The following is a 26,200-nucleotide window of genomic DNA, read 5'->3' on the forward strand; positions in this document are numbered from 1 at the left end:
ATATATATATATATATATATATTAAAATCTATTATATAGATATATTGTAAACGGTATTACACCGCTAGAAGAATGATTAATACAATCATACCAATCACAATCAATAATATAATCCTACATCTGTTCCCAGTTTTTTGAACTTTTTCAGCCTTAACCAACTTTGCTGAAGCATTTTGTACATTATCACTAAAATTATTAATATTATTTTCAATATCATCAACTTGTTCTCCTTGTTGCTTGATGATACTGCCTAGTTGTTGAAAAATAGCATTAACCTCTTTAACCTGTCCATGTATTCTATCCATTTGTGTATCACGTTCGGTAACTACTAATTGATGGAAATCAACTTGTTCTTGATCAATGTTATCAAATGATTGCTGTTGTTGTTGCTCTCCTTCTTCTTGTATTAATAATTGTTGTTGGGATTGATAATTTTTATGATTAGGAGGAACCATACCACTAGAACTTGTTGATAATAATGGTTTATCCTCATCAGCAAGCGGCATAGATATATAACCATCATTTTCACTTCTATCATTAGCATTCACGATTATAAGGTTATTAGCATTATTACTGCTATTGATAGAAGTCGAATTTTGATTATTATCAGAGCTATGAATAACAGTAGTCGTACCATTGTTATCCTTATAAATAGGATACTGTAACTTTTTCTTATAGTATTCTTTCAGCAATACCTCATATTCTTGAATTAAAGTTTCTATATCTTTATTTAACTTACTATTGTAATTAGTTACTCCATTATTTTGTTGCTGCTGCCGCTGGGTTTTATAATTTGATATTATTTCCATACATGGTGTAATTATTGTGTCTTCAATTTGTTTTCTGATTAATAAACTATCTCTCTTACCACTGCCTATATTTATATTGATTTTTTTATTGAACTCTTTAACCTTTGGTGTTAGTTTCTCCAATATTAGGATTAAGCTATGGTCATCTTGTATACTTACTGCATTTGGAAGAGTCATTTTTTTTTTTATTTTTATTTTTTTATTTTTTGTTATTGCCGTATATATCTACCTGTTTGATAATACTAGATGATTTTTGACGTCAATATATAAAATGGTGTGATATGTGTTAAAAATTATTCTAATTATAAGACTATAGTCAAGAATAATGGATGAGTTTTAATAAAAATGGGAAAAGCGAAATTGACTTTTTTTTAAAAAATCACAATCAATTTCTATCCATATAATAAAAATGAAACAAGGAAAGGTACAAGATCATGAATTTTCTCTCTTTCTTTCTCAAAGATTCGGTATATTTAGAATTTGTTCTAATTTTTTATTGTCGGTCAAAATGCTTTTCTGACTTCGGATTTAAAAAAAAAGAAAATACTTTTTTAGTCAAATTTTAACGATAGAAAAACACGTTAATCTTTTTTTTTTTTTACAAACGCGTAAACATACTACAGAAAATTTTTTTTATCTTGTTTTTTTTTTTTTTTTTTTACATTGCAAAACCATGAAAAAAAAAAAAATTCCTTTGGTGCTCAATTTCATAGACTTTGTAGAATGTCTAAATATTTATCGAACCCAATATTGTAGTTTATTTTATTTACAAATCTTTTTATTCTGAATTAACGGAAAAACAATTATTTTTTCCAAAGATTATGTATCGTTAAACATTTATGTCTCTTTTTTAGCATTAGTAATCAGCGGAGTCATTAAGCATAAAACAGAAAACAACGATAATGAGTACAGCCAACAAACTTAAAATATTGAAAAAATTGAAAAAAACTAGGAACAATACTACTAACAGGAGAATAATTACAGGTTCCGATACCACCAAAGACAAAAAATTTGGGATTTCTGAAGACGACAAGGAGGAAGAGGAAGAGGAGGAAAAGATCTATGATTTAATTGATGAAAATGAATATAGAACCCGTAAGAGACAAGAGTTATTAAAAGATGATTTTGTAGTTGATGATGATGGTATTGGTGAGTATGTTGACAACGGTGTGGATGACTGGGAACACGAACATAATTATTACACTTCTGATGAAGACCAAGATGAAGATCTTGCTATGAATGGAAAAATAAAAAAATCAAATAAAGCTAAAAATACTAGCAACATTTCATCTTTAATTACTAAGCACCATTCAAAGTCAAAAAATAAGGGTTCTTCCCTAAACACACTCACATCTGCCACCAATATTGGCAATAATAACAAAAGGAAAATTAATGCCGATGATTTCGATGATATATTAGCCGATTTTGACGATTCTTTACCAAGTATTACCAATATTAACACCCGTACTCACAAAGGACCATCATCAACAATTATGAGAAATTCCAAGAAAAATAACAACTTAAATAGCTCAGGTCAATTTACAGATAATCGTCTAGATAGCATTAGTGATTCTGCTAATGCTCCACTTATAAAAAATCGTAGGGTTAACAATAACAGCAATAACACTGACATGAATGTACTGTCTTCCTCAACTTCCATTAAAAAAATTAAACTTTCTTCACCAACTTTCACCACTATTGGAAGTTCCCCATTGAGAAATGTTACAACTAATAACCACCTTAACAATAATATCAACGGTGATGCTGACATGGATCTGAATAATGAATTTATTTCTAATATAAGTAGCTCTCCATTTAAGAAGACCACTACTATTCAAGATGATACTAAAGTTCTTAAAAAAGAGGATTTAAATAAACACATCCTGTATGGAGTTGGCTCAAATGGCATATATAATGGTGATGATGACGATGATAATGACGACGATGACGATGATGTGCAAATTGGAAGTAGGCGTACAAGAAGGGTTATCCGGACCGCTGCAACGAACCGTAAAATTAATTTAAATATGAAAAGTGAATCAATAACCGTTTCCCCATTTGTTACAGCGCCAAATACCCCTAATACAACATTGCATGATACTGCAACATTATCTTCACCATTAGTGACCACGAAAATTTTAAACAGAATGGAAAATTCATTGACAACTAGTGAAAAATTAACCAAAGAACAGCTTTATGTTAATGATGCAGGTGATTTAGAATTTTTTTGGTTGGATTATTCCGAGGTTGACGGGACTTTATTGCTATTTGGTAAAATCAAAACATTAGAAGAAAACAAATTCGAATCGTGTATGCTACAGGTTGATGGGTTGTATAAGGAATTATATTTTTTACCCAAAGCAACTCGTACAGTGACAGACATCCATGAGGAAATTATTCCATTGTTGATGGATATGTACGGTTTAGAGAATATCCGCGCTAAACCTGAGAAAATGAAATATGCTTTTGAATTGCCAGACATTCCAAGAAGTGAGACTGAATATTTAAAAGTTTTACTACCTTATAAAACACCTAAAAATAGCCATAGAAATATCCCATCTGATTTAACAAGTGAAAATATTGCACATGTTTTTGGTGGCTCTACTAAAATTTTTGAAAGTTTTGTAGTCCAAAGAAAAATCATGGGCCCTTCTTGGTTGACTTTGTCTGGTGTTGTGTTTGATCAGTTACGAGGTGCTTCTCACTGCAGAATTGAACTAAAAGTCAATAGGCCCAATGATGTCCAATGTAATACTGGAATTACTACGAACGATGTCACACCACCCTTAAAAACTATGGCCTTGAATGTTCAAACTAGTATGAACACGAATGAAAATAGACAGGAAATTGTTAGTATCACAATGAACATTAAATCTAATGTGAATTTAGATAATCCAGGAGACGATAATAAAGCTACTGTGGAAAATAATATAATCACCTTGGTGCGCCCCCCACAAAGCTCTACTTTCCCGGTTGGATTGTCTACTTTATTGAAAAAAAAATTTCCGACAAATACATTCAGACTTTTTAACAATGAAAAAACATTATTGAACTGTTTTGCTGCTTTAATGAAGGTGCATGACCCAGATGTAATAGTTGGTCATAGATTGGAAAATGTAGCTCTTGATATTATTTTGTCTAGAATGTATGATTTTAAAATTGTTAACTTCAGCACGATGGGCCGTCGTTTACGAAGAGAGTGGCCAGAGAAATTTAAAAAACATAATAATAACAATAATTTTTATATTATTCGCGATATTTTTAGTGGTAGACTAATCTGCGATATTGCTAATGAGATGGGCCAATCTTTGACTCCAAAATGTCAATCTTGGGACTTGGCTGAAATGTACTCTGTAACTTGTGGTAAAGAATATTCTGTTTTGGAAATTAATTTTAACAAGGGCCAATATCAAGAAGATTCAAATGCTATGAGCTTGGCTCTGGAAGAAGGTATGAATTATTCTTCTATGATTGACGAAATTGCAACACAAATTCAAATATTATCTTTAACCAAACAGTTAACAAACCTTGCTGGCAATTCTTGGAATCAAACGTTAAGTGGAAACAGAGCTGCAAGAAATGAGTACATTTTATTGCATGAATTTACGAGAGAACACTATATTGTGCCAGATAAGGAACTCAAGAGGAGTAACACTACTACTACTGTTAATAGTGTAAACTCTAAGGACAACAATACAGTGGGTTCCAATGGTAGATCTAAAAAATCTAAATACCAAGGTGGTTTAGTTTTTGAGCCTGAAAGAGGGTTACATAGAAATTACGTTTTAGTTATGGATTTTAACTCGTTGTATCCGTCTATTATTCAAGAATTTAATATTTGTTTTACCACAGTTGACAGAGACCACTTGTTAAATGCTTCCAATAGCAATGATGACGAATTTGCTTTGCCCGAAATTCCAAGTTCCGATAAATCACAAGGTGTTTTACCAAGATTGTTACACACTTTAGTTCAACGTCGTTATGAAGTTAAAAAAATCATGAAAACGGAAACTGATCCATATAAAAAACAACAATGTGAAATTAAGCAACAAGCTTTGAAGCTAACCGCTAATTCTATGTACGGTTGTTTGGGGTATGTTCATAGTAGGTTTTATGCTAAACCGCTAGCTATGTTGGTTACTAATAAGGGCAGAGAAATTTTAATGAACACTAGACAACTAGCCGAAAGCTTGAGCTTAACTGTTGTTTATGGGGATACAGACTCTGTCATGATAGATACAGGATGCACTACATATAAAGAGGCCATTAAAATTGGCGAAAGTTTCAAGAAACTTGTTAATGAGCGCTACAAATTGCTAGAGATAGACATTGACAACGTTTTCAGTAAATTGTTATTGCATGCGAAAAAAAAATATGCTGCATTAACTTGTTATTTTGATGAACAAGGTAATGAAAAAACACTTTTGGAAGTCAAGGGCTTAGATATGAAGCGCCGTGAATATTGTCCACTTTCTAAAGAAGTCAGTGCACAAGTTTTAAAGTTAATTTTTTCTGATAAATTTAATGATCCTGAAATGGCATTACAAGAGGTTTATTCATATTTGGAGGTTACTGCTAAAGATGTTAATGAAAATAAAATCAAGTATGATCAGTTTAGAATAAACACCAGGTTATCTAAGGATCCATCTCAGTACCCTGGGGGCAAATCGATGCCGGCAGTTCAGGTTGCATTAAGGTTGCGAAAAGCTGGCAGAGTCATTAAAGCCGGCAGTGTTATTACCTTTATCATAACACAGGCAACCGCTGCAGAAAATGAAGAAAACACTTTTAATGGCAACAATAACGTTGATGTTGCCAATCGTGCACGAGCTTTTGTTGAATTGCTAGCCAAGGGATCTACATTACAGCCTGATCCTGACTATTATTTGGAAAAACAAATTTTCACACCGGTTAAAAGGCTATTAGAAAACATTGAAGGTTTTGATGTGGTTCGACTAGGCATTAGTCTAGGATTGGGAAACAAAAGGCATCTATTGAAAGTTAGTAGTGGCAACGCCAATAATAATAGTAATGTGGGTTCTGATTTGCAACCGTTAGAGTCGACTATAAGTGATAGGGAAAGATTTAAGGACTGCAGAGAATTGGTCTTACTCTGTCCTCATTGTGAACATTGTTTTGCATATGGTGGGTTGATTTCATCTCCAGACTACGAAATAACATTTAATGGTATTCGTTGTAAGTATTGTGAGCATACTTTGTCTGCAATTGAAATTACAAGTCAGGTAGAAAGCAGAATAAGAGGATATATTGCATTATATTATGAGGGTTGGCTACAATGTAATGATACGGTTTGTAACAATATTACTAGATCAGTTTGTATGTACGGTAAGAAATGTCTAGTGGAAAACTGTAGCGGTGTGATGCATTACAAATACAGCGATAGAGAATTATATAATCAGTTATTGTATTTTGATTCACTATTTGATGTAGACAAAAATAAAATGCAGAAATTGAGAGCTCAAAGTGATAAAAGTAGCAGATTAAATGATGGTGAAGTTAGGGCACTGGCCGAACAAAATAGAGGTTTGTTGAATGTTAGTAGAGGTGTTGTTCAAAAGTATTTAAATGATTGTGCTCGTAGGTATGTTAATATGAGTGAGCTATTTGGATTTATGTAAAATTTTTATGTTATCAATTAATTTTAGCAAATTTTTTTTTCTATTTTTGATAAATCATTTGACTTGGTACGATAAGAGGAGCTATTGCAGAAAAAAAAAAAAGAAATGCCTTTTTTTCACGATTATTGCTTTCTGTTTTGATTCCTAGCAGTTTATTTCTTTGTTGTGCTGGTCGAAAGGCTTTGTTTTTAAATAAAATTTTGTTGAGATTCAATACTAAAAAGCTTCTACGTATTAATACAATGAAGTTGCATGGGATTTTATTTTATTTTTATTTTTATTTTTTCTCGGTAATAGATTCATATTATTATTATTATTATCATTGTTTATCATTTTAAATTAGCCCATTATGGAAAGGGTTTTTTTCTTTCTCTTATCTATAACTTCATTTAGGTTTATCATTTTAATCATGATTATAATTCAAAGTTAATGCTTTTATTTTATTTTTATTTTTCTTTAAGGATATAAAAGAAAGGTTGAACCAAATACAAGACATATACAATAGAAAAAGAAATATATATATATATACGAAACTCCGAGCAACTGTCTACATCTCAGTCTTTTAATTTTTTAACACATAAACAACAAGAAACAACCAACAATATGGACATCCATAATACCAGTAACAGAAATTCTAAATGTATTCCAATATCTAAGACTCCATCTGCATCATCTTCATATCAACAAAAACAAAGGCGTCAATCTATAATGCTGCTATCCGAGTCAGTGCAGAGTCGAAGATCTTCTGTATTTTTAGGTGCGAAAAAATCCAAAAGATCACAATTATCTAATAATTCAGTGGATTCTAAAATATTTGTCAATATAAACTCCCCAAATTTTAAAACAAACCACCTTCGTAATGATGAAATTGTAAACAGTCTAAAAAACAATTATTTAAATCACAATTTCAGCCATTCGAGTGGTAAGAATAGCATAAACTCTTCTTTGGCAAGCATCAGTGCTCATTCTTCTGTAATAGACAACGATGATTATGGGTACGATTCAGACGTTCACAACCACGGCAATACCAAAGAAAATCATGATAATGACGGAGAAGAAGAAAGAGAAGGAGAAGGAGAAGGAGAAGGAGAAGATTTAAATTTAAAGTCTCCAGCTGGGGATATTACAAGAGATATTTATATGTATTCCAAAAGAAACGACAGAAGTAAAAAAAACTGGAGAAAGAATAAAATTAGCAAAAAACATGCTTCTGTTGATGATTTAAGCATAATAGAAGAAGATAGAAGAAGAAGAAGTACCGCAAGCGCAATTAATGTTCCTGGTGGATTTAGAAGAGAATTTATTGTTCAAAAAGTTAAAAACAACATGAAGAATAAAAACACAAATGGCCACTATAGTTCTTTAGACAACAAAGACTTAGAGTATGACAGCGATGAAAATGATATAGGAAAGATACCTTTTCTAACACGTAATTTTTTAGAATTTTTATACGTGTACGGTCATTTTGCAGGTGAGTCTCTTGAGGACGAAATATACCCCCCAGAATTATTGCCAGACACACAAGAGCCTGATGATGATGATGATGATGATGCAACTCCGTTGTTATCCGGTCAAAAAACCAGCAAGCGTAAACATAAGAAAAAAAAGTTATCTGCTAAAGGTACAACATCTACGTTCAAAGCCTTTTTATTGATGATTAAATCATTCATCGGTACAGGTGTCTTGTTTTTACCACGAGGGTTTTCTAATGGTGGATTGACATTTTCCATAATAATGTTGGTATTTTTTGGCATATATTCCTATTGGTGTTACTATATTTTAATACAATCCAAAGTGGCTACAAAAGTGTCATCGTTCGGTGATATTGGTGCCAAATTGTATGGGCCATGGATGAAATTTATTATTTTGTCTTCTCTAGTTTTAACCCAATTAGGATTTTCTGCAGCATACGTTGTTTTCACTGCTCAGAATTTGATGGCATTTTTAACAAACATTTTCCATTTCTCTTTAAATCAAGATGCAAACGGGGATGGCATTAAATTAGGTTATCTTTTAGCCTTCCAATTTATAGTTTTCATACCTTTATCATTCATTAGAAACGTGTCTAAATTGTCATTACCATCATTATTTGCCAATTTTTTCATTATGGGTGGGTTATTGATTGTCATTTTTTTCAGTGCAAAGCACCTAATTTTTGATTTACACTGCCAACCCGCAAATGGAATTATATATGGATTTAACCCATCAGACTGGAGTTTGTTTGTTGGTACTGCAATTTTTGCTTTTGAAGGGATTGGCTTGATTATCCCGGTGCAAGATTCTATGAAACATCCGGAAAAGTTTCCTAAAGTTTTGTTAATGGTTATTATCACTGCATGTGTTTTATTTATTGGCATTGCAACATTGGGGTACATATCCTACGGTGATCAAATTGAAACTGTAATCTTGTTAAATTTACCACAAACTAACATATTTGTTAATTTAATTCAATTTTTTTATTCAATGGCAATTTTGTTGTCTACCCCACTACAGTTATTCCCAGCGATCGCGATTATAGAGAGTAAAGTATTTCCCAAATTTACCAAAATATATGGGGTTAACGGTGATATTACTGAGCTAAGATTAAATTCAGGTAAAAACAATTGGAAAATAAAATGGTTGAAAAACACCGTTCGAACATTTATTGTCTTTTTGGTAGTATTTATTGCTTATTTTGGTTCAAATAATTTAGATAAATTTGTCTCTATAGTTGGTTGTTTTGCATGCATACCTTTAGTATATATTTATCCACCAATGTTGCACTTGTTTAGTTGTAGTAGACCCAAATTAGTGGAAGACAAAAGCTTTAGTTTTACCAAAAGATTTCAAGTAGCATTGGATTATATACTGATTGTGTTTGGGACTATTAGTATGTTGTACACCACGTATCAATGTATCTACGGATGAGTTATTATATAACAATAACAATAACAATAATAATAATGTGTACATTTAGCTATTCATTGAAAAAACAAAAATTTTCTCTTATTAAATAATGTTGATTTATTCTAGAGCCAATCAAAATTGAGCATATCACGTGTATTGATAATAATCAGTTTTTTTTTTTTTTTTTTTTTTTATCGAGTTTGACATTAAAAAAAAAGAAAAATAAATAAATAAATAATTGAATGTTTAGTATGTAGTTTTTATATGTGGATTATCAGTGATTTAGATGAATTAAAAATTTATTACAAAACCTTTTTTTTTTTTTTTTTTTTTTTATAAGAAAGGACATAAATATTAACGTAAATACATATACATATATATATATTTATACACCACAATTAAGGGCAACCTAACAACAAAATGTCTGCTTCCAAAAAAAGAGGTTTTTATACTGAATTTGAACAACAAGATACTAAAGCATTAACTACCACAGTTGTTATTCAAGAAAATGAAAATCAAAGTAATAAAAATATCCCAGTTAAGGAGTTAACCTCTGAAATTGTCTCTAATCAAGCTTTATTAGAAAAATTTAGTAAATTGAGAAAATTAATAGATTATCAATACCACTATATTTATTATGAGTACCACAATTTAAAAAGTGCTTTAAAAAATGAGGGTCAGAACGTATCTAATTCGATTCAAATGAACATTATTAATGGAAATGAATTTGAAATTAATGAAAAATTGGTGCCATCAATTTGCTATTCTTTAACTGCCTTTTACACCGGCCGCATTATAACCAACCCAAACAACTGGAATTCCATTTTTTTTAAACAAAACATAAAAAGTGTAAGTGCAAAGTTATTAACTAGTTTTCCAAGTCGAATTTTACTGCCATTTATTTTTGCAGGCGTCATTTTCGCTAAGGAAACCCCAAAAACTTTTGATAATGTTGCTACCTATGCCATGAAAAGAAATAAAGACGAATTGTCTTTTGTGGGTAGTTGCAAGAAGTGGCGTAGTGAGATAGAACAAAAGTGCAGTACCTTAGAAAAAGACATTGATTTAAAGTTACAACAGAATATACACAGTTTAAGAAAATTTATAATGGAAAGCATTTAAAGAGATTCCTTAACGATAACTATATATTCAGTGCATCCTAATTTTTTTTTAAAAAAAAAAAAATACAATAAAACAAAACGTAATATGATCTAATAAAAACATAAAAAAAAAAAACAGAATAAAAGGTATATAATATATAAAGAAGAGCGGTCAATTTTTCTTTTTCTCTTTCTTTTTTGAAATCATCTTTACCCTTTCTAATATTGAATATCTTTTAATAAGCACCGTGCCTATAAAAATCCGGATACGTATTTTGTCCGTTGCTATTGTTAGTGCTATTTCTGGCATTAGCAAGATGATTACCATTTTGGTTAAAATCAGGATAAACGACAATATCGTCGTCATCGTCATCATCATCTTGCAAATCATAATTGGAAACATGGTGATTATTATTTCTTCTATCTCTTTGTTGGTCAACATTATTACTACCACCTCTGTAGTCGAACATACCAACTTCATGATTTTCATCTAAAACGCCCAGTGTTCTATTACTATTGTTATTATTCCCTGTTGTAACACCATATGGAGACTGTGTATGCGAAGATGAAGGTTGAAATACTCTAACTTGTGGTAAATTTATAGTACTTGTTGTATCGTCTACAACCTCATATGAATTTTCATCACTAACCACACGTTTCTTATGATTAGGGTTGATCCAATCATCTTGATCGGTGAAAGGCTGTGGGTAGTAGCCATCCGATACGTTTTGATTAGGTGAAACTGTATTGTCCATGTTAGCTTTCTTTTTCCTCTTTTTTTTATTTAAAGGTCTTTTCCTTGGTGATGAATCTTGTAGTAGTACATCTTTACCACTTGGGTTATTAGTAGTATCATCATTATAACCATTTATATCTGCGTGGTTTTCAAACTCATCGCCATATTCATCATAGTAAGTTGGGGTTTGATGCCCTGCACTTGTTCCTCTTACCGGTGAATAACTAGCATGAGGTTCTTTGATAGGCTGATAGATAACGGTTGGAGGAACGGGTAAATTTTGTTGGGGTTGTTGATTATACATCATAGGGTACATTTGGTCATTGTTTATACCACTATTACGAGAATTTTTCGGATAACACCAACAAAAAAATTCGAAAATACCGGAAACACCATATTTAAGCATTCTTAATAAAGAGCCTATGATCCAAATAGCTATAATGCTTCCAATAACTATTAATACAATAACTATAATTTTACAAGCTTTGTTGTCCATACATGTACTCCAACTCTTAAAGGATTTAGCAGTATCTAGGGCATCATCCCATTCGCTTCTCTTGCTGTTTAAGCTGTGGTTAACAAGTAATTCTTTGGGACAAAAATGCGGTTGAAGCTCATTATTTGCAACTGATAATTTTAAAAACTCAAGTATCATTTGGTGAGACTTGGTTTTGCTAAATTTTATAAACTTTTTTTTCACTATATTATTGAAAATACTAATCAACAGATCGAAATGAAAATTTATAGTTTACTTTTACTAAATACAATTTTATCGAAAAGGTAGAAAAAAAAAAATAAAAAAAATAAAAAAAAAAAACATTTTCGGCTTTAATCTAAAGTTTTACGCCGATGTTCCATCAATATTAAAAACCAGCTTTCCCCTTTTGAATAAAAAACAATATTGAAAAATGGACTGATCAAACTTCTTTATTAAAAACCAAAAATAAAAAAAAAAAAAAAAAAAAAAAAAATATATATATATATATATAATTTGCCTTTTCATTGTTAGTTTTATTTTTATTTTTATTTTTTTTTAATTGCCCACTAATATGGCATGCCAAACCCCGTATATAGTAACTAACATCATGCTTTATCTTTACCCCCATTAACAGCGTTTAATAACCAATCTGGAGCTTCATTCTCATTGATCTCTACTAAGTCAGTATTGAAAGCTTCAATTAATAATTCTACTAATATTCTACCACCCCTACTACCCGTAAACCTCCTGTACTCTTCACTACAACTTGCTAGATTCCACTTCATAATTCTTCTCAAGCAACCAATAACAGTGCCGGTTCTATGCCTCCCCATTCCGCAGCATACCAATAATGGATAGTTTTTTTTTTGGACTATAGTTTCCAATGCATTAATTATCGAATGTTCAGTTAAACCATCCCATGGATTATCATCCTCACCGCCTTCTGGACTGATTGCCGCAAATTGTAATTCGATACGACTTAATTCACAAAAATCTAACAAAGCGTCCTGTGGATCCTCATTACTTAACCATATTATAGTTTTCAAATTTAAGGTATCTAAAAAGGGGAAATTTACTGGTGACGGTTGACCAGATCTATACAAATAACGTTCCACAGGACAAAAATTTAAAGGTGGAACAACAGTATTCTTGCAAAGTATATTATTAGCATCATTACTATTATTTTTACCATTTATATTTATATATATATTATTATTATTCGTATACTTATTAGTATTATCTTCTACTTCTTCATCTAGTACATAGTTGTCTTCATCTTCTTCATATCCTTTCTCTATATTGATGCTACTGACGCTATTATCGTTGGTGGTCATTCTTTTTTGGATGAAGTTGATTTTATAATTTTGTTTTGTTTCTTTTTTGTTTTGTTTTTTTCTTTTTTTTTTTTTTTTTTTTTTTTTTAACTACATACCTCTTAAAACGATACTTAACAATTAATGATAATTGCTTTAGCTTATATGTGAAATAAAATGGAAAATCGTTAAGCCAATCTAGAACTCAAATTTCAAATCTAAATTGCTTTTGAAAACAAAAAAAAAAAAAAAAAAAATAGCAAGAAAATAAAGAAAATAAAAATCAGTCCATAGATCTGCTAGTCCGAGTGTGCGAATACTTACAAACAAAAAATAAAAAAAATAAATAGAAAATAAAAAACAAAAAATAAAAAATAAAAAAAATTCATAAAACTCCAACACAAAACTGCGTGTCTTCAAGTTGTCATTCAAGTCCTATTTCAGACTTTAACTTAGTTGGAAAAAAAAAAAAAAATTTAAAGTAAATCAACTAATACATAATGAAACAAGATAATACCAGTAGTACTAATATTTTCGTACAGTTAAAAAATAATGTGTTAAATGACTACTTTAATCAAACCATTAAAAACAATAATAATTTATTAATTTTAGATTTATTTAATTTGAGCTTAGTTATAATTGGTCTTTTACAGTGTATTTTTATGTTGTTGATCCGTGATACTTTTCCATTCAACGCATTTTTGAGTGGTTTTATAAGTTGTGTTTCTCAATTCGTTTTAAATGTAAGTCTAAGATTACAAATAGTTTCACCATTCCGTAATATTAGTGAGAAAAGGGCCTTTGCTGAATATATTTTCACTTCATTAATCTTACATTTTATATGCCTACATTTTATTAATTAATGAAAAATACAAAAAAACATGAAATTTAGTTTTAATTAATAGTGGCATGAAAATGTCTCTTCTTCTTTTCTTTTTCTTTTTCAATATGTCTATATCCATATATATATATATTTAAATAAATAAGTTATATATTAACGAATTCACATTGTTATACGTTTATATTTGTATTTGAGGGAATTCTATCCTTCATTTTCATTTCCTTTTAGATGTGTTAACCAAACCTATTCCCTTTTTTAAATAACAATATTACTAATAGAGCACTAAAAGTAAACAAATAAAAAAAAAAAACTTTTCTTGTACATATATATATATATATATATAAATATCTTTTTATTACATAATGATACAACAGCCACCACTTTCTTTCTTAGCAGAGGTTTTATTATTAGTATCAGAGGAAGTATTTTTAGGCTGTGAATTAGCGGAAGAACCCTTATTACCATTCCCCTGTGTCTTTGTTACATTACCTTTTGGTCTATTATCTTTTACATTACTTTTTTTATTTGCACTAGAAACCACTTTAGCCTGTGCCGTACTATTGTTGATATTGCTATTACCGTTAGTATTACCACCTTTGTTTACATTGTTAGCGTTATCATTTGTGTATTCCTCTTCTATAACATCCATATTATTATTAATATTATTATTGCTTTTTCCTAAATCTTTACTCTCCGTTGCACCACTATTAGCGGAACCATAATTATTGTTGTATATACCATTATTATTGCCGTTATTATCATTAAAACTACCAGTATTATTGTTGTTATCATTAACATTATTATTATTATTATTATTGTTATTGTTATTGTTATTACTATTACTATTAGTATTATTATTATTAATACCACCATTATCATTTACAACGTTAGTATCATTATCAACACTAGGAGAATAGGAATTAGTAGCCGTAGTAACAATTGCAGTATCCTTGATCGTATTTAAAGGATTATAATTACCACCATTATCTCTAACCAATCTGGCCAATCCGTAAAATGCTTCTTCTACATTGATAGCTTGTTTAGCGCTGGTTTCTAAGAATGGTGCATGAAATTGTTTAGCCAAATTAGCACCACTTTCAAAAGTCAACTGTCTTTCCTCTTCCAAGTCGCTCTTGTTACCAACTAGGAAAATAGGGACATAATCGGTGTCTTTAACCCTTAAAATTTGTTGATAGTAAGTAATCAATTCTTCATAAGAAGTTGTTGAAGTAACGCTATAAACTAATAAAAACCCTTCTCCTGTCCTCATATATTGCTCTCTCATTGCGGAATATTCTTCTTGGCCGGCAGTGTCCAATATATCTAAAATACAAACTTTATTATCGATGACTACTTGTTTACGATAAGAATCTTCTATTGTTGGGTCGTATTCATCTACAAAGTGAGATTGTGTCAATTGGATTGTTAATGCACTTTTACCTACACCCCCACCACCAACTACAACTAGTTTATATTCGTGTATGTTATTCATGGACATTTCTTTATGTATTTTTTTTTTAGTTTGTTAGTGCGTATATTGCTTGTTTAAAAAAGTTGAAGTAACTTGGAAAGAAGAGAAGGGAACGAGAAAAACAGAAAGGAAAAAAAAGAGAAAGACAGAAAAGAAAGAAAAAGAGGAAATGACCAAGATTGGATTAGAAAACACAACAAGAATATTTAAAACAAGAAAGTTTGATTTGGATACACAACACACACACACACCCACAAAACTTTAAAAAGAAAAGAAAAAGAAAAAAGAAAAAGAAAAAGAAAAAAGAAAAAAAAAACAAATTTGGAACAAAGAATAAAAATAATAAATAATTATAATCATTTTAAATCTCCCTTCCCTTTCTGTTGTTCTACGTGCATTACTAAGGACAAGGGGAGAAAAGGACTCTTTTTCTTTCCTTTCTTTCTTAGAAAACAACGTAATAAAAACAATAATAATAACTGTATAGTAATTAATTCTATTTTCTAATTATTTATTTAAACAATCTTTACAATACCATTTCCCACGAGGTAACGTTTTCAATCCAATACAAGGCAAATGAAACCATTCTATTTGACAATCTTTACCGTCACATCCAACCATCTCACCATAAGCTACATTATTACAATAACAATATAAAAGATCTTTTTCATTGTTATTTCCAGTGTTAGTATTGCTACCTCCACTCTTAGTGTATTTCCTTTTCTTTGGTTTACCACCATTACCAATATTAGAACTACTACCATTGTGATTTCTTTTTTTATTTTCATTGTTATTACTATTATCACTATCGTTGTTTTTATTACTACTGGTTGTCATATTAGTAGCAGCGTCAGTACCACCAGTATTATCGTCTATTTTTGATGACTTCTTTGTGGCGCTGGTCTTGTTGTCATCTTTAATCTCCTTGGAACTTTTTTTATTACCACTGCTGTTGTTTTTATCATCACTATTAACCTTTTCATTATTATTATTATTATTACTACTACTACTACTACTACTATTACCCTTGATACCATTATTACTAGCAATAGTGTTAGTGTTGTTACTATTACTATCTGAATTACTGTTATTTGAATTCTGGTGTACAGCGCTTCTTGTATTACCCCTTCTTTGATGTTTTTTCTCTGGTTTACCAGCTTTTTCCATTAATTCATAATGTAAATGCATTGCGGGATGATTATTATCACCTAATCTTAATTTAATAGGTATTTCCTCATTCTTTATACTAATTTCATAACTTAACTCCAACCGTTTAATTAGCTTATTTATGTTTTCAACTGCTATACTACTTACATGTAATTTTTCTTCTAAGGAAGGCATAAGATCATGAAAGTATTGGTTTATCAACAAAAGATTATTACTAATACTACTGCTACTGTTAATATTATTATTGTTATCACCAACCTCATTTAATAAGTCTTTTATATTGTGTCTCAGATTAGGTATGAAATTAAAACATTTTGCATCTATTTCCTTTAACAGAGTTAAATATCTAGCATACTCTAGTGGTAATTCTTCTAAAATATCATTTATATCATTTAAACCAGGATACAAATTTGCAGGATGTTTTATACTAATATTAGTGGTAGAATGAGAATGTTGTGGATCACTGGTAATAGTGTTACCATTATGGGTAGAAATATGTGATGGAGATGATGCTGGTGTGTTGCTGCTTGTCATTATTATTGCAATACGTTTCAATTATTTGCTTATTAGTAAGTGTTATGATTTATTTTTAAAAGAAAAAAAGAAAAAAAAAAAAATTAATAATAATAATAATTAATATAAAGAAGTAGATAGATAAAAACAACGGGTTATTTCAACATGAGTGTTTGTCCTTAGTAGTTCGGACTAAATAGAATAATAAAATGGACAATACAAATGATAAAATAGAAAGAAAGAAAGAAAGAAAGAAAATAAATAATAAAAGTAATAATTTGTATTAAACAATGTAGAAAGGTACGGATGCAATAACAATGTGTGTTTGTGTTATTTTTTCATTTTATTTCATTTTATTTCTCCAAAAAAAAAAAAAAGAATTGTTTTTTGAATGACAGCACGAAGGAAAGGCTGAAGCAAATATTCCCTGTGAAAAGGTCTGGGTTTGTGTACGATATTCCTTCATATCCAATCTTATTTATTTTTTTACTATTTTGAGTGCCATTCATAATAATCAAAATCACTGTTATTATTATCTAGTAATTTACTTTGATCCTATTTTATTTACCTATTTATTATTAATATTATTTTTGAATGATTAATATTTTATAAACCATTAAATAGCTAATCGTTAGCTCCATGTAAAGGTGTCACCAATATATATATATCTACATCTCCAAAAAATTAAATAAATAAATAAAATAAAAAGAAAACTTTACAATCAAAAGCTGTTTTCAATACTATATAAAATGACATGTAAACATAAAAAAACTCAATTAAAAACATATCTTAATCATCTTTCCTCTCTTCTTTTCCTTTTAAATCAATAACAAGTATACTATCAAAAACCAAAACGTTTCAACTTATCCTCCAAAATTTGTTTTTTTGTTTAAAAAAAAAAAAAAAAAAAAAAAAATGAGCTTAGAAATCGAAGATCAAGAACAACTCATTGAAAGAACTATTACCAACCCTTCCAACAATAACTCAAAATTACGTGAAAATATTCAATCATTTGTTGCCGGAGGTGTAGGTGGTGTTTTTTCAGTATTGGTCGGTCACCCATTTGATTTAATTAAAGTCAGATGTCAATCCAACCAAGCAAGTGGCTTATTAGATGCAATAAGGCAGATACAAAACACTGCTTCTACTGCTATCAATAACAGTGCTAGTGGTCCAAAACGTTTGATTAACATTGCTGGTTTTTATAAAGGGGTTGGCCCCCCATTAGTCGGTGTTACTCCCATTTTTGCTGTTTCGTTTTGGGGATATAACTTGGGGAAGGATGTAGTTGAATATTTTGATAATACTAAGAGTTATACTACCAATTACACCTTATCAACCACACAAATGGCTATCGCGGGGTTTTTATCCGCTATTCCAACGACTGCAATTACCACTCCAATTGAAAGAGTTAAAGTAGTTATGCAAACTACTCATAATAACCTATCGATGTTTGAAACAGCTAGGGAAATGAATATTAGGTCTCTATTTAAAGGCTGTATTGCTACATTTGCAAGAGATGGACCTGGCAGTGCTTTATATTTTGCATCTTACGAATATACTAAAAATAGATTATCCAAAAATGATGATAAAGATGCAATGAATATATCAAATATTATGATTGCTGGTGGAGTTGCAGGTATTGCCATGTGGCTAGGTGTTTTCCCTATAGACACAATTAAAACAAAATTGCAAGCAAGCGCCACTACTAAAAACACTCCTGGAACTCAAACCAACAGTAACATCATCAGTGTAGCTAAGCAAATTTATACAAAGAATGGTGGCATTCGCGGATTCTATCCTGGATTGGGACCTGCTTTGCTTAGAGCTGTTCCTGCTAACGCAGCCACTTTTCTAGGTGTAGAGTTGGCACATTATTTATTTAAAGAGTTTGATTTATAAATCGATATATATATATCCTTTTTTTTTCTTGACAAAAATAAAAGATAAATAAATTAAAAAAAAAAAAAAGGAAAACAAAGGGGCGAGCTGGGAATTGAACCCAGGGCCTCTCGCACCCAAAGCGAGAATCATACCACTAGACCACACGCCCTTGTATGTTATTGATGAATCGTAAAGATAACTCAGGACTAGTTGTAATAATCACGGGCTCGGATATTTGGTAACTAATTTCTTGTTTTATTTACGTTTCATATATAATAAAGATTATTTAAAATTATATCTTTAATAAATTGATAGTTAACTTTACAATAAATTATCTCTTTATATCTGATGTTTATATTAACCTTTTTGCAAAGTTTCCTTGTTATTCTTTGGAACAGTTTATTTCTTACGGTAATTTCCTATCTTGGACATTCTTACAAGCGTTAAATGTAATGTTCGTTTGCATTTACATTTCGTATTCAGACAGCGAGAGTCAATAAATAATTGATGCCAATTATTCAATATGAGTAATAATTAATAAACAACTTCCTTTTTTACATCATCAGATAAATATTCATAATATGCAAACATTTCTAATTCATATCAATCACTACGCGTTTTCTTATTTAGCCATATATTCTATTTTATCTCAGAAGTCTCGCACACAGATTCCTTCCATTTGCTGTGCTTTGAAAATTATCGTTATTCGTGTAGCGTGTGAGGGTAACTTTGCCAATTATAAAAAAGAAAAAAGAAAAAAGAAAAAAGAAAAAAGAAAAAAGAAAAAAGAAAAAAGAAAAAAGAAAAAAAAAAAAAAAAAAAAAAAAAGTTAAAATTTAAGCTTATTAAACACATTTTTTCTTTTTTTTTCCTTATTTTTTTTTTTTTAATACCTTTCTTGGTATAATTGTACTCAAAGAATCCTTACGAAAAGTATATAGTACAAATTGGATCCGAAAAGAAATAAAAACAAAAAAGAGATTGTAATAGAATAATATTCGAAGGATGCAAAAACAACATCAATCCTCCATTATCTCAAATATTAAAAGAACACATCAAAATAATAATAAAAGTGATCATTCTTTTCCTATTACTTCTAACACTTCTAGCAATGAAACTAGCAAAAACTTGTCCAATACTATACCGTTGTTTAAAGAAAGACCAAATTTATTGTTATTAGAGCCTAAATTAAGATTAACTTTGATTAAATACAAACAATTAATACGTCTGGGACAACTGGAGAAATTAGCTAAATTATTAAATGATCAAAACATTTACGAACAAACCGATGCACTTAATAATAATACTCCTTTGCAAGGTAATAAGTTACTTTTAAATAAACCCACTTATAGCCATACCAGTACTGCGTTGGAAAATAACAACAACAATAATGATAAAACCAAGAAACGTTCCTGGTATAATGCTAATGATTTTGAATATGAACTATCAGAATATGACATATCGCAAAACAAAAGTGATAGTGGCGAAAAATGCCTTCATGAAAATATAGGTAATCATAAAGAAAATCAAAACTCTATAAGTACTAATAGTTTTACGGGGAACAACAAAGGTACTGATACTAAAACTTCGCTAACTAATAAATCTTCTTTTTCAACAACGACCGAAGGTGCTGCTAGTTCATCTAATGCTATTGTAAATACTTCATCTGGCAATAACAACAAGAGACTAAAAAATTTATCTGATATTAACTCGCAAACAAGTTCGAACAAAATTGATACGAAAAATGGTGAAGCTAATACCATTAATAATTTATTGACTGATACACAAATGAAATTATTATCAGGGACCTTGCAAACGAACATCAATAATAAGAAACGTGTTTCAATTAATAATAGTGATGATTTTGAAAAGGTTAAAATTTCAAAACTATTTAATACCAGCAATGTGAGTGAAAATGGTAGCAGTAACATTAAAAATACATTAGGCCCTATAGTACCTTCTACTGCATTTGATTTTGTTAAGAAACCAACACCTTTTAGTAATAACAATGGAAAGACTACCACCACTACTAATACTAATAATAGTAATACTACTACGACTAACAATAATAATATTCAGGTTAATGATGATAGTTGTATGTTGCTCCACGAAACACCTTCAAAAATTGCACAGAACTCTTCCAACAATACAGTAAAAAGGGATGAAGCTAAAAAGGAGTCCAATGATCTCTTTTTAGATTTGACAAAAAATTCTGGTACTACTGGGTTGGATAAACCAGCGTTTAGCGTTTCCAGTTCTGCCACATCTTTTGTTACCAAGGACAAGAGTTTTACTAATCATGAATCTGAAGTATCAAGCGATGAAAATGATCGGAAAAGAAAAAAGCCTACATTTAAATTTAATGATAAAAATAGCACAGTGAAAGCCAAGACTGAAAAATCTCTTTTTACGTTCGGAAGAAATGACGTTGACAATAACACAAAAGACACCAACAATAATCATAATTCCAGCCTTATCTTTGGTTCTTCTGCAAACAATACCAAAGATACAACTGGCGACAAAAAAGATCCATCTGGTTTTACATTTAATAATGTGCCGCTTGCTGCCGCTACTGCTGCTGGTACCACCACTGCCTCTACTAATAAGCCAACTTTTAATTTCAGCGCACCAAGTACCACTGGTATCAAGAATGGTAAAGCTGATATTGATCCAGGTGAATCAAAAACAGCATCTGCCAAAGGATTTTTATTTAAACCAACTTTGATTTCAAAACCTGCTGAAGAGGAAAAAAACAAAACACTTACAACTTCACCCTTTCCAACCCAATCTGGCAAAACCCCCGATACTTCTGAGCCTAATAAGCCAATCGTTTTTGGCGCTAGTACCGGCACAAACAATAATACAGAAAATTCAGATAAACCAAACTTATTTGGGACTGTCGGCGCTTCTACAAAGCCAAGTTTTAATTTCACTCTTAATAAGAAGGATAATACTAATGGTCCTTCCACCAATGTGGATAGTAGTAGTAACGGTATAAGCAATGGTAAACCGGTATTTTCATTTGGTGCTGGTAAAAAAGATACTAAGCCATTTGCAGGATTTGACATTAATAATAACAATAACACAGCTGCTCTCAAGCCCACCAATAGCACTTTGGCTCCTTCAACTTTGAATGCCACTACGGAATTGAGATTTGATTTAAGTAATTTTAATACCGGGACAAAAAATGTTAACCCGAGTCTGTTTGCACCCAAACCGCAAAATAATATATTTAGTAATAATAATGTCACGACCGGAACAGGTGGGGTTTTTGGAACTAATAATGGTAATGTTAATAATGGTAGTGTGTTTAGTACCCCCTCTCCAGTATTACCCGGTGCCCCGACAAAACTTTCAAATATCAACAACAACAATAATAATAATAATAGTGATGCATTTAGACCATCTTCTAAAATTAATATGAATTTTGCCACGTCTGCTCCACCCAGCAAAGTATTTGGTGCCTCTGTCCCTCCAAGTTCAGTTTTTGGAGCAAACGGTAATTCTGTTGCATCTACTAATGTCAACGGCATTGGCGCTACTGCAGCAACTACTAATAATCCCATTGGGAACGGTCTTATTAATAATAACAATGGATTGATGTTTAATAATAATAATCCGAATTTGTTTAACAATGTGAACCTAAATAATAATACTAATAATAACATCTCATCCCTGTCACCGTCACCTTTAGCTGGTTTTGTACCATCGCAATCTGCATCTCCAGCGTTTGGTCAACAACAGCAAGGTATGAACACAGTTATGACACCAATTGGTCAAATGAATATTCCAACAGGTAGAAAATTGGCAAGAATGAGAGCAAGAAGGGCATAATTATGATGTCAGAAAATGAAAAGAAAGCAATAATAGCTTATTAGAGATACTGCTTGTTTCTAAGTTGTATACTTTTACATATATTTCTTTATCTTATACTATGTTATATATAAATTGTTTTTCGGATATGTGCTCTCTCGGTGTAAAAACAAAACGTTTTTTTTTTCCTTTTTTTTCCTTTTTTTTCCTTTTTTTTCCTTTTTTTTCCTTTTTTTTTTTTTTTAATTTCAAATTTTGTAAATTATGTTAGCTTTATATTATTAAATTTAATAACAAATTATAATAGCACATTTTGCATTATAAGGAAAGTTAAACAAAGATAGAACCCATGATAAAATCTAGCTTCTTCCATTTGCCATCTTTTATATTGGGTTGCTTAATCACATGGTTTACATTACAAGCCGTTCCAATAATAACTTTCTTTGCTGGTGAATCAATATTACTGCTAATTCAATTGATTAAATTTGGCATTTTTTGTTTTGGCGCTTGGTTATGCTGGATTATACTACTCACCGATAACCCAGAATTCTCATTAAAATTCAAAAGTTTGTCCTCACCGTCATCATCATCTGCTGATTCTTTCGGAATAGTAAAATCTTCAACAACTAAAAGTTCAACAGAATCAATAAATGATGTTGTTAGTAATGGTATCACTAACAATAGTAACATAAATGCGTTTTCTCGTAATTTAAACGTTTCCCAAATAGATAATAAGCAAGGGTCTCAGTACTCTATACGACATATAAATAGAAAAATAAAAAATCATGATAATAATAATCACTTTTTTCAATCCCAAGAAAAAAGAAAAATACATGATGAACCAATAGAGATGCCGTACATTTTTGAAGATAGTATTGATGATTTAGCCAAAGATAGTGTCAAACAAAGTTATAGTAAACAACCAGAATACTACTACGAAGATTTGTTAGATTATAACCAAGCGCTTAAAAACACAATTGGTATACCTGAAAACAAAAATAGTGGTAATGATTACAAGTATTTTGTAGAAAATGCTTCATAATAAACAGCTTTTCTTAAATTTTGTTTTTGTTCTCCTCCTCCTTTTTAATTAAAAATTTACCTATATATAAATGCTTACAGTACAAATAGACAGCATGACCGTCTAGCTGCCAATGCTCAGGTGTGGAATCATTGCCAACTCCAAGATTTAAAGACATAAGAAACCATAAACATTGCAAAATACGAAAACAAGTATGTAATATGTCAAAAAATTATATTTATATAGAAATTATCTAATAAAAAAAAGAATTACAAAAAAAATTTAAAAAAAATTTTTTAAAAAAAAAAAGGAAAAATCTCATCAACATAAAACTTAACAAACTATTTCCTCTATTTTCTCTTTTCAGCAATTTTTTTCTGTACCGCTAAGCAAAATATCTTTTCTTATTAAATTTAGTGGGTTTCACTTGGAATTTCAAAAACAATTTGTTTACCGGTCAATTTGTTGTAAACAGATTGGAAAGAATCTAATTTGTAATCAATGTTTTGAACATCTTTGGAGTCTAACAAAACTTTTTGAATCTTGTTACCACCAACTAAGTATCTAACTCTCTTACCGACAATTTCAGTTGGGAAAACTAAGTCTTCCAAGATTTTGTCATGGACAGCAGTCAAAGTTCTAGATCTTGGTCTCTTTTGGGTCTTTCTAGAACGACGAGCTGGCTTTGGCAAGATTCTTCTTTCAGCCAAGAAGATGATGTGACGGTCAGAAAATTTCTTTTCCAATTCACGGGTCAATTTAACTTGAACCTTGTGGTAAGCAGCTAAACTTGGAACTGGAACGAAAATGATAATGACTTTCTTACCACCAGCAATTTCAACCTGAAATAAAATAAAATCATAAAAATGCTCTTTTTTTTCAATATCAATGGGAGAGGATAAAAAAATGAAAAAAGCACATATCAATATTAGAAATGTTAGTAAAAAAGACTTTTGCTATCAAAAGTTAAGAATAAAAACTACGAATTTTTGATCCTGAAAAAGATTAAAAAATGACTGTATTCTTGTATTAAAACAACTAATAAAGAAGAGAGATTATTGTCATGTATTTTGTCGGGAAAAATGTCCTTTTTTTTTAACTTTCTAGTGCGCTATAAAAACTTTAAAATACAACATCTCACATTGGATACTTTTAGCTCTGGCACTTCCTAAATTAAAACCTAATGTAAAGATCTACAAAAAAAATAATTCCAGCTATTATAAAGGCGGTCTCCAAATTGTTCAACTTATAATATACAAATGTACGTGCAAAACATGAAAAATAATTTTCTGGACAACCCTTATCGTGCAGAAACACTCCTATGTACTCTACAGTCACATGCCTTTTTGTTTTATTAAGTTCTATACCCTTAGACAATACAACGCCTTGGGGATAATAATTATTTTATCTCAACTTTTAAAATTGTAATGTTCTCCATTTCTAGACAGATGTTCTCTCTTATTAGTCAATTTCTTATTCTAACTTTTTATTCTTTCTTCACTTTAAGTTTTTTTTTTTTTTTTTTTTGAAAATTAGTTCACTTAATAAAAACATACTTCTTTAATAGATTTGAATTGTAATGGTCTCAACTCAGCCTTGAAGTCTGGAGAGTGGTTTTCCAAATCAACGAAGGCTTGAGCAACTTGTAATTCCAATTCAGTTGGAGCTTGAGACAAAATCTTAGCTTGTGGGGCAGACATCTTGGATTCCTTTTTCTTAGTTGATGTTTATTATGTTTTTCAGATTTGCTTTTATTAAAGAAAAAGACTATTCCAAAATATATTCTATGAAGGTATAAAACGTTTTTTTAACAATGTGATTTACAAAGTTTCGCGAACCAAATTATTAGGTGATAGGAAGACTACAGACAATTTACCAAAATTGAAAAAAGAAAAAAAAATTAAGAAGAAAAAAAAAAAAAAAAAAAAAACAGAAATGTAAAATAAAAAATAAAGAAAGAAAGATTTGCCAAAGTTAAAACTATCATAAGAATTTTCTTTCTAATAGACCCATTTTCTTATTGGAAAAAAAATAAATTGAGTAAGATAAGCAGAAAAAAGCTAGAAAAAAAAAACTTTTAGGCAGAAAATATCTTTGATTAAGAAATATGCTAAAGTGAAAAATATATTTTTTTTTTTTTTTTTCTCTAAGTATTACAAGCAAATTGTTAGCGCTTATTATGAATCGTAAAAAAAGACAAGAAAAAAAACATGCGCAAGTATTAATCAGAAGAAACAAAAAAAGGGAAATTCTCTGTTCCGTAACATACACTAGCAGTTATATAGAAATAAGATGAAATCAAGTAATTTGTCTTTTTTTTTTCTTCTTATTAAATGCTAGGTAAGGTACATAAAAACTAAGACATTACTATCTATTAGAGTTGTTGCTTTATGTCCTCTTAGGTATCATATGTAAACTTTAACAGAGTCTGTTTATTGTAAAAACCTAAAATCATAATATGTATTTACAAAAAATAAAAACAATTTTTGATATTTTTGTTTTGGTGAAAAATAAAGAATATAAGGTACA

At 30.2% G+C, this 26,200-nt stretch overlaps 11 protein-coding genes and 1 non-coding gene across 12 annotated transcripts; 5 read left to right on the plus strand and 7 right to left on the minus strand.

Annotated features, from left to right (window-relative positions):
* Nucleotides 1-56: 56 nt before the first annotated feature.
* On the minus strand, nt 57-986 carry VAM3 (SNAP receptor VAM3; the record flags this gene model as incomplete). The annotated part of the gene is made up of 1 exon (XM_046077569.1): nt 57-986. One exon carries the CDS (start codon nt 984-986, stop codon nt 57-59), a length of 930 nt encoding a protein of 309 aa, XP_045935350.1.
* A 725-nt stretch (nt 987-1,711) lies between these two features.
* Nucleotides 1,712-10,456, plus strand: SCDLUD_002910 (DNA-directed DNA polymerase alpha catalytic subunit POL1; the record flags this gene model as incomplete). The annotated part of the gene is made up of 3 exons (XM_046077570.1): nt 1,712-6,411; nt 7,078-9,317; nt 9,738-10,456. The coding sequence occupies 3 exons, from the start codon at nt 1,712-1,714 to the stop codon at nt 10,454-10,456; spliced, it is 7,659 nt and encodes a 2,552-aa protein (XP_045935351.1).
* A 214-nt stretch (nt 10,457-10,670) lies between these two features.
* PIN2 (Pin2p) lies at nt 10,671-11,825 on the minus strand (the record flags this gene model as incomplete). The annotated part of the gene is made up of 1 exon (XM_046077571.1): nt 10,671-11,825. The coding sequence occupies one exon, from the start codon at nt 11,823-11,825 to the stop codon at nt 10,671-10,673; it is 1,155 nt and encodes a 384-aa protein (XP_045935352.1).
* A 428-nt stretch (nt 11,826-12,253) lies between these two features.
* OCA1 (putative tyrosine protein phosphatase OCA1) lies at nt 12,254-12,982 on the minus strand (the record flags this gene model as incomplete). The annotated part of the gene is made up of 1 exon (XM_046077572.1): nt 12,254-12,982. The coding sequence occupies one exon, from the start codon at nt 12,980-12,982 to the stop codon at nt 12,254-12,256; it is 729 nt and encodes a 242-aa protein (XP_045935353.1).
* A 479-nt stretch (nt 12,983-13,461) lies between these two features.
* On the plus strand, nt 13,462-13,824 carry OST2 (dolichyl-diphosphooligosaccharide-protein glycotransferase; the record flags this gene model as incomplete). The annotated part of the gene is made up of 1 exon (XM_046081409.1): nt 13,462-13,824. The coding sequence occupies one exon, from the start codon at nt 13,462-13,464 to the stop codon at nt 13,822-13,824; it is 363 nt and encodes a 120-aa protein (XP_045935354.1).
* Nucleotides 13,825-14,157: 333 nt separating this feature from the next.
* SCDLUD_002914 (uncharacterized protein) lies at nt 14,158-15,300 on the minus strand (the record flags this gene model as incomplete). The annotated part of the gene is made up of 1 exon (XM_046077573.1): nt 14,158-15,300. One exon carries the CDS (start codon nt 15,298-15,300, stop codon nt 14,158-14,160), a length of 1,143 nt encoding a protein of 380 aa, XP_045935355.1.
* Nucleotides 15,301-15,780: 480 nt separating this feature from the next.
* On the minus strand, nt 15,781-16,974 carry PHO23 (Pho23p; the record flags this gene model as incomplete). The annotated part of the gene is made up of 1 exon (XM_046077574.1): nt 15,781-16,974. The coding sequence occupies one exon, from the start codon at nt 16,972-16,974 to the stop codon at nt 15,781-15,783; it is 1,194 nt and encodes a 397-aa protein (XP_045935356.1).
* An 894-nt stretch (nt 16,975-17,868) lies between these two features.
* CRC1 (carnitine:acyl carnitine antiporter) lies at nt 17,869-18,855 on the plus strand (the record flags this gene model as incomplete). The annotated part of the gene is made up of 1 exon (XM_046077575.1): nt 17,869-18,855. One exon carries the CDS (start codon nt 17,869-17,871, stop codon nt 18,853-18,855), a length of 987 nt encoding a protein of 328 aa, XP_045935357.1.
* Nucleotides 18,856-18,934: 79 nt separating this feature from the next.
* SCDLUD_002917 lies at nt 18,935-19,006 on the minus strand. The gene has a single exon. It is a non-coding gene; the product is annotated as a tRNA-Pro (tRNA).
* Nucleotides 19,007-19,842: 836 nt separating this feature from the next.
* Nucleotides 19,843-22,671, plus strand: NUP1 (FG-nucleoporin NUP1; the record flags this gene model as incomplete). Its single annotated transcript, XM_046077576.1, has 1 exon — nt 19,843-22,671. One exon carries the CDS (start codon nt 19,843-19,845, stop codon nt 22,669-22,671), a length of 2,829 nt encoding a protein of 942 aa, XP_045935358.1.
* Nucleotides 22,672-22,999: 328 nt separating this feature from the next.
* On the plus strand, nt 23,000-23,692 carry SCDLUD_002919 (uncharacterized protein; the record flags this gene model as incomplete). Its single annotated transcript, XM_046076648.1, has 1 exon — nt 23,000-23,692. The coding sequence occupies one exon, from the start codon at nt 23,000-23,002 to the stop codon at nt 23,690-23,692; it is 693 nt and encodes a 230-aa protein (XP_045935359.1).
* Nucleotides 23,693-24,084: 392 nt separating this feature from the next.
* Nucleotides 24,085-25,371, minus strand: RPS7A (40S ribosomal protein eS7; the record flags this gene model as incomplete). The annotated part of the gene is made up of 2 exons (XM_046077577.1): nt 24,085-24,513; nt 25,228-25,371. 2 exons carry the CDS (start codon nt 25,369-25,371, stop codon nt 24,085-24,087), a joined length of 573 nt encoding a protein of 190 aa, XP_045935360.1.
* Between the last annotated feature and the right edge of the window lie 829 nt (nt 25,372-26,200).

This window comes from Saccharomycodes ludwigii, chromosome III (assembly GCF_020623625.1).
Source record: "Saccharomycodes ludwigii strain NBRC 1722 chromosome III, whole genome shotgun sequence".
NCBI lineage: Eukaryota > Fungi > Ascomycota > Saccharomycetes > Saccharomycodales > Saccharomycodaceae > Saccharomycodes > Saccharomycodes ludwigii.